At 48.6% G+C, this 8,034-nt stretch overlaps 1 protein-coding gene across 1 annotated transcript in view; it reads right to left on the bottom strand.

The window, feature by feature from the left end:
- TGIF2 (TGFB induced factor homeobox 2) overlaps positions 1 to 2,541 on the bottom strand; it is a 17,368-nt gene extending 14,827 nt beyond the window's left edge. The window contains exon 1 of the mRNA XM_006144093.2: positions 2,115 to 2,541. Coding sequence (XP_006144155.1) covers positions 2,115 to 2,306 — 192 coding nt within the window. The 5' untranslated portion in view covers positions 2,307 to 2,541. The remainder of the gene's footprint in view (positions 1 to 2,114) is intronic.
- Between the last annotated feature and the right edge of the window lie 5,493 nt (positions 2,542 to 8,034).

Here is an 8,034-nt window from a genome sequence, read left to right as displayed (position 1 = left end):
CCCCTGTGAGAAAACCCCCCCAAAAAAAAAAAAAAAAAGGCTCCAGCTGCCTTAACCACTAGGCCACAGGCTGATCCATGACTGGATGCTTCTTGGGAACAGGAATGTGTTTGGTTCCCCCTAAGCATGAAGCTGTGCCCAGGGGCAGTTGCTCAGGAGGTACTCCTGTGAACTTCTACACACTGCTCGGCTCCAGGGTCAGTTGGAGACCTTGCAACCTAGGACGAGAGACGACGATGAGAACCGGGGGAAGCAGTCGCTGCCCCACATCTCACCGCCAGCCTGGGATTCTTGTAGGCCTCCTCCCACATCCTACAAGAGTAGGACTACCATCATCTCCTTTTCTTCAGATGAGGCAACAATGAGGCTTAGAGAAGGCAGTGACTTGGCCAACGTCCAGGCTTCCTCTTGTGGAGAAGATAGAATCTGAGTCAGGATCTGTAACTCTAGACCCTCTGTCGTGGAGACTCAGATTAACCACTGTCCAGTGGGTGTAAGTGAGGTGCCTGCTCACCAAGGGGGAACAGGAGCTGGGAAGTGAGAGGTTCAGAGCGGCGCCAGGGGTGGAGGGAGAGTCAGCAGTATAGACAGGAGCGATGGGGCTCATGAGGGCAACAGCAGGGCCTGGTGGGCAGTGGCTGGGCCTCCACAGTAGGCTGAGGGCCTACTCTGTGTCTCCCCGGGAGGTGAGAGCCAAACTGCAGACAAGGCAATGACAATCCAGTATCCCCAGCATCATGAAAATAGAACACAGGGCCAGGCTCTGTGCACGGGAGATGAATCTAACAAGGCCCACCACAGTTTGACCCAGCCGGATAACATGCTGGTCACTTGTGTGTATGTACCTAAAGTCCTGCTTGGACGGAGGTTTGAGTCCTAGACCCGGCGGCTAGGTATGACCAGACCCAATGGAGGTGATTTTTCCCTTCCCTAAATAAGCACTTCACCTTCTGGAGATAAAAGCAAAACAAAACAGAAAGACCAGCAACAGGCACAATCCCAAGGGACGCTATTTTATACTCTGACAGAAGGGACGTAACACTATGCTGAGTGTGTTCACATGTGTGGTTACAAAGTATTTTCACATCCACTTTTGCATCCATTTCTCCCAACAGTTCCTTCAGGCAGAGGCAGGGGAGGAATCTAATCCCCACTTTATAGATAAGGAAATCAAGACCAACAGCCTAGGTGGGAGAGTCTGATTTTAATCCAGAAACTCCAACTTCTGCTCTTTTCTTGACCACAATTCCAACTCCTTCCTTCCTTCCTACCTTCCTTCCTCTTTTTTTTTTTTTTTTAAGGTTTTGTGATAGCACCTGTGTGCTTGCCAGAGAGGAGAGACAGTAGAGGGAAAGTGAGAAAGCATCCCCGAGCAGGGATGGCCACATCAGCAATCCCTCCTCCATTCTCCTCCTGGAATTTTGGGCACATGTGCACACGCACTCAGCATGATTTTCAAGCAGCTGGGTTCGGAATTTGAACATATCAGCCATGTAGGAGTCTAGCGCCTTAACCACTACGCCACCTGCTGGCCCTCTTCAATAATTTCTCAACTATACTGCAAATCACCAGCTGCCACCTTCAACAGTGCTCTAGGCAGGAGGCCGAATCCCAGAATTCCAGAGACGCAATGCCTTCTCACCTTCCCCTGGCCTCTGGATGCCTCTAATATCAAGTACAACACCTAGATATTTATTTAAATTTACTTTTATTTCATTCCATTTGTTTTCATTGTTATTTTTCAATTTGACCAGAGAGAGACAGAGAAAAAGGGAAAAGTGAGAAAGCAAGCCACCAGGTCTGGGACTCGAACAGCGGTCGGCCATGTGGGAATCCAGCCCCTTTAACTACTACACCACTTGCTGGCCCCAACACCTAGATATTAATAATGATCAATATCTTGCCTCTCTAGAACCCTCCAAAGTCTGAACTCTAGCTACAGTGACCTCTCATTGTTTTTCTTTGAGGGAGAGACAGTGGGTGTTCTCACCTGACCCAAGAAAAAATTGAGGCCCAGAGAGGGGAGGTGAGTAGCCCAAGGCCACGATAAGCCAGTGACAGGGCACAAAACTCCCAGGTGACTTGCTGCCCACTCACCCAGATCCCCTCCTTACCTGTAGCACTGACAGGTTGGTCTGTCCAGAAAGGCTCAGCTTCTCCTGCTCGGAGGGGTAGGCATTGTAGCGGTGCAGGTACAGCCAGTCCCGAAGGATCTTCACGGATTCCTTGGGCAGGTTCCCCCTGCGCTTCCTCTTGCCTGCCAGGGAGAGGAGGCCTTCATCCTCGCCTAGATCGCTATCCGACATGGTGCTGAGAGATTAGGATGGATCTCGGACAGGCCTGGGACAAGCGACACAGGATTGGGGACATCATTATTATGTACCATCTCTTGCCTTTTCTCTACTTACGTTCACCATTACTAGAGCCTGGGATATCAGAAATGTGGGAGCTGCAATCCCCAATCTCAGTCCATACGACAACAGCCTGAGCAAGCTCGAAGACTAAGTCCAGAACACTTCCATTTCAAAAACAGGAACACATGGGAACCAGCAGTTAGCGTAATGGCTATGTCGCTGGACTCCCACGTAGTCGAATGCGGTTCGTGTCCCAGACCTGGTGGCTTAAAACTCACGCCGGGCGCGTGTGCGTGCATGCCCAAGATCCTGAGAGGAGAATGGAGGAGATGGGATTGCGGCGTGACCATCCCCCCTGGGGGGTGATTTCTCGCTTTCTGTCTCTATGTTTCTCTGTCTGTCTGGCGAGCGCACGCGCCCTATAGCAAACAACCTCTCAAAAAAAAAAAAAAAGAAAAAAAAGAAAAGAAAGAGGGGCCAGGAGTGGTTAAGGGTACTGAACTCCCTCATGGCCAGCTGCAGTTCGAGTCCTGGAACTGGAGGCTTGCTTTCTTGCTCTTCCCCCATCCCACTTTGTCTCTCTCTGGTCAAATGAAAAATAAATAAAGTTAAAAAAATTATTAAAAAAAAAAGTCACGGTGGGGGGCAATAGATGGAGTAGTGGTTAATGTGCTGGACTCTCACGTGGCCAACTGTGGTTCAAGTCCCAGACCCGGAGGCTTGAAACTCACACCAGGCACATGTGCATACATGCCCGAGATACCGAGAGGAGAATGAAGAAGATGCAGAAGGGATTGAGGTGTGGCCATCCCCTCTGGGGGGTGATTTCTCACTTTCTCTATATCCAATGGAGTCTATGCCCATGTGACCTATAGCAAAAAATCTCTCTCTAAAAGAAAAAAGGCAGAGCAAGCAGATGGTATAGTGGTTATATTGCTGGACTCCCACAGGGCTGACCACAGTTTGAGTCCCAGACCTGATGGCTTGAAAATCACACCAGGTATATGTGCTTGCATGTCCAAGATTCCAGAGAACAGAGGAGCAAGGATTGCAGCATGGCTATCCAACCTCTCCCCACCCACCCACACACATGCTCTAAGGCAAAAAAAAAAAACTCTAAAAAAATAAACAGAAAGAAAACAAGCCACTGGAGGACCAGCAGGTGGCATGGTGGTTGGGGGTGCTGGACTCCCACACAGCCGGACTGTGGTTTGAGTCCTGGACCTGGCGGCTCGCTTTCTCACTTTCCCCAATTCTCTCTCTCTTCTTTTTTTTTTGGAGAGGTTTTCGCTATAGGGCGCGTGCGCTCACCAGAGAGAGACAGACAGAAAGCGAGAAATCACCCCCTAGGGGTGATGGCCATGTCACAATCCCTTCTCCTCCAGTCTCCTCTTGGGATCTTGGGCACGCACGCACACGTGCCCGGAGTGAGTTTTAAGCCACCGGGTCCGGGACGTGAACCGCGGTCGACTACATGGGAGTCCAGCGATATAGCCATTACGCTAACTGCTGGTCCCTTCCCGAATTCTCTCTTATGCATGCTCTCTCTCAGTCTGTTCCTCTCTGGTCAAGTTAAAACAAAGTTAAAGAAAAAATTTTTTTAAGTACAACCCTATTCTTTTTAAAAAATATTTATTATTATCATTATTTTTAAATTTGATAAGAGAGAGAGAGTGTGAGAGAGAGAAAATGAGAGAGCAAGTCACCAGGTCTAAGACCCAAACCGTGGTTGGCCACTTGGGAGTCCAGCACCATAACCACCATGCCACCTGTTGGCCCCAAAATAATTCTTTAAATAAAATTAAATAATTTTTTATACAGGATTTTGCTATAGGGCATATGGGCTTGCCAGAGAGAGAGACAGACAGACAGACAGACAGAGAGACAGTGAGAGGAAAAGCGAGAAATCCTCCCTGGGGGGAATGGCCACGCTCTAATCCCTTCTCCATTCTCTTAGGCTCTTGGTCACTCATGAACACGCACCGGGGATGAGTTTCAAGTCACTAGGTCTGAGACTTGAACCACGGTCAGCCATGTGGGAGTTAAGCAATGTAACTACCACATCATCTGCTGACCCCAAATAAATAATTTTTTTTGAGAGGTTTTTGCTATAGGAAACACGCACTCGCCAGAAAGACAGAGAGACAGAAAGCGAGAAATCACCCCCCCAGGGGGGATGGCCATGCGTCAATCCCTTCTCCTCCATTCTCCTCTCGAGATCTTGGGCACGGTGTGAGTTTAAGCCACCGGGTTCGGGACTCGAACTGCAGTTGACTACGTGGGATTCCAACAACATAGCCATTACACCAACTGCTGGTCCCAAATAAATAATTCTTAAAAAAGAAAAAAAAAAAAATGGGGCCACATATAGCCAACCATGGTTTGAGTCCCAGACTTGGCTTGCTTTCTCACTCTCTCTCTCAACTGTCTCTCTCTGTCAAATTCAAAATAAATGAATAAATAAACAAAGTTAAACTTCAAAATAATTGTTAAAAAAGAAAGCAAGCCAGAGCCGGCAGGTGGTAAAGGGCATTGAACTCCCACATGGCTGACTATGGTTCGAGTCCCAGACCTGTGTGTGGCTTGCTTTCTCACCCCGCCCCCCCCCGGCCCTGTCCCTTTCTGGAAGGAAGGAAAGGAAGGAAGTTAAATAAAATCATTCTTAAAAAGAAAACAAAAAGCCATCAGGCTGGCTCTGTTGCCAGGTTAAGATGGCCAGCTCCCACAGGGCTGACCTCATGGCTTTGTGAGACATGCTGGGTGTACACATGCCCCAAATCCTCACAGGGCACAAAGGTGGAGAAGGGTTGTGTCATGACCACTCATCACAGGGAGTGCTTTCTCCCTCTGTTTCTTAGGAGCTAGTGAATGCGCCTTCTAGCAAAACAAAACAAAACGCAATACCTGGTGCCAGCAGTGGCCTTGTGGTCAAGGTGCAAGTCCCAGACCCAGTGGCTTAAAAAACATGCCTGATGTGTGTGTATGTCCCCAAATCGCAGGAGAACAGAAGAGGAGGAACTGTGAGCATAGCCATCCCTCTGCAGGCTCCTCTCTCTCTCTCTCTCTCTCTCTCTCTCTCTCTCTCTCTCTGCTAGTGAAAGCGCATGCCCTATAACAAAACTAAAAGAGAAGCCAGAGCCCACAGGTGGCATGGCGGTTGAGGTGCTGGACTCCCACAAGGCTGACCGCAGTTTAAGTCCCGTACCTGGCAGCTTATTTTCTCACTTTCCCTCTCTCCAGTCAAATTTAAAAAATAACAAATAAAATTAAATCATTCCAAAAGAAAGAAAAAAGTTACCCAAGAAACTATGGCGATTAAATGTAAGAATTACCATGGGGTGACCAGCAGTTAGCATAATGGCTATGTCGCTGGACTCCCACGTAGTCGACTGTGGTTCAAGTTTCGAACCCCATGGCTTAAACTCACGCTGGGCATATGTGCATGCGTGCCCAAGATCCCGAGAGGGGAATGGAGGAGAAGGGATTGCAGCGTGGCCATCCCCCCTGGGGGGTGATTTCTCTGTCTCTCTCTGTCTGGTGAGCACACGTGCCCCAAAACCTCTCCAAAAAAAGAAAAAAAAAATTACCATGGAGGGTTGGCAGGGGGCATAGTGGTTAAGGTGTTGAACCATGGCTGACCATGGTTCTAGTACCAAACTAAACTAATAATCAAACTAAAAAATAATAATAAACAAATACGATTAAATAACTCTTAAAAAAAATTACCATAGAACCCAGCAGTTTGACTCCCAGGTATCTACCCATGAGAAACAAAAACCTTTGTCCACAAGAACCCTCACAATGTTCACAGTAGCACTATTCATAATAGCCTCAACACAGAAATCCAAGTTTTAATCAACAAATTAACAGATAAATAAAACTTGGTCTAGCTATACACTAGAGCATTATCTGGCTACAAAAAGACCTGATAACGTGCCATACAGATAGACCTTCAACGAGTTATGCTAAGAGAAAGATGCTCATTACAAAAGGCCACTTATTACATGACTCCATTTGTAATGAAAAGTTCAGCAACTCTAGAGACAGAAGCAGATTAGCAGTTAGTTTGGGGGGGTGTGTGTGTAGGGGAAGATGCTAGAAGGATGATAGCTAAAGCATAGGGAGTTTGTTTTCAAGGTGATAAACAGTGGTGTAACAGTAAAATACAATGCTCTGCAAGGCAGTCCCACATAGGAAGGTTATTGGTTCGAAACCAGAGACCTCCTTGATTACACAGGCTCAAGGACAGCTGTGGCTGGGGATGGCTCGCAGTGAAAGGACCTGCGGGGGGCATGCTGCATCTCTCACAAGGAATATATAAACTTAAAAAAAAAAAAAAAAGTATCCTAAAATTAACTGCAGTGATGGCTGCACATATGTGCGAATACACTAAAATCCAGTGTTATGTACATTTCATGTGAGTAATCTGTATGGTATGTGAGTTATACCTAATGAATTGTTATGGGGAAAAAAATCCCACTTCCAGGATATGCTTTCCAAGTGGGATCTGGACCAGGTAGTTTGCCTCTCCCCTCCAGGCCACTGTGGGCTCTACATTATCTTGCCTCCCAAGGCCCACCGAGGTGCCTGGAAACTCCACAGGTCGCCATGGCTGTGCTGTAATCCACATGTATTTACTGAGCACCTAGTTTATACGCTGCAGAGAAAGTGGTCAGTCATCCTTACTGGTTGTTTCTTGAACATTTTCCTTTGCCAGGCCCCTGGCCTGGTGGTCCCTTCCCTTCCCTCCACTTGGCTGTGTGACCCTAGCAAGTATCCTCTCCTCTCTGGGCTTGAGCACCCTTCTTCATCTGTCAAATGAAGGAAGGTTTTTTCCGCTAGAAAACCCAACTAGGTTGCTCATCTATGACAAAGTTCTTGTTCACACATGCTAAAGAGATTCACATTTTAAAAAGCCAAGTCCCAGCCAAGCTGATGCCAGAATCGCAAGGCTCCTCCCTTCTCAGCCTTTTAACAGCTCCCCAGCAGGCTGGGCCAACAGACTCTGGCATCTCCCAGGTTTTGTTTCCTCGACTTGGGCCTGAGCCCAGATCTCTGGGCCAGCTAGGCCAGGCTTTCGAGGGAAGGGTCTACCCTCTCGGCCGAGTCACCAGGAGGTGAGACACTGGTTAGAGGTGCCACTCCTCAGAGAGCACCACCATCAGGCTGCTCTCGGAGGTCAGACATTTGTAGGCGGCCAGGGCGCTGGGATCCAGGCCCAGGGATGCAGCCCTGGCAGGCAGTGAGTTTACTCAAGGTTATCTGTGCAAATTCCACCCTGGCTGTCAGCCAAGTCTCAGTCTGCAGGGTTCCAGGGGTGGGCCCTGAGGATGGCCCACCAGTCTACACAAACCTTTCCCACTCGGCTGTCCTGCACCCCAGGCCTGTCTCCAGTCTGGGAAGTTCCCCACATATAAACCCCACACTCACACACAGCCCCGCGCACACACCACCCAACTCTAACAAACAGCACTCAGGTAACTGGCACAGACCTATCGCGCAAGTCCTGCAAGCCCCATGATTTCCACCGACACACCGCGAACCTACAGCTTGCGCACCCCACCCCTACCACGCACAACTATGACCCACAAACCTAGCCCAACCTGTGTCCGCCCACCCACAATCTCTCCGACAGGGAAACTTGAGACGTCATCACATTAGCGATGAGTTCAGTTCTCTC

Source organism: Tupaia chinensis, unplaced genomic scaffold (assembly GCF_000334495.1).
Source record: "Tupaia chinensis unplaced genomic scaffold, TupChi_1.0 Scaffold000115_1, whole genome shotgun sequence".
Lineage (NCBI taxonomy): Eukaryota > Metazoa > Chordata > Mammalia > Scandentia > Tupaiidae > Tupaia > Tupaia belangeri.
This window is presented reverse-complemented; position numbering and strand designations above follow the sequence as displayed.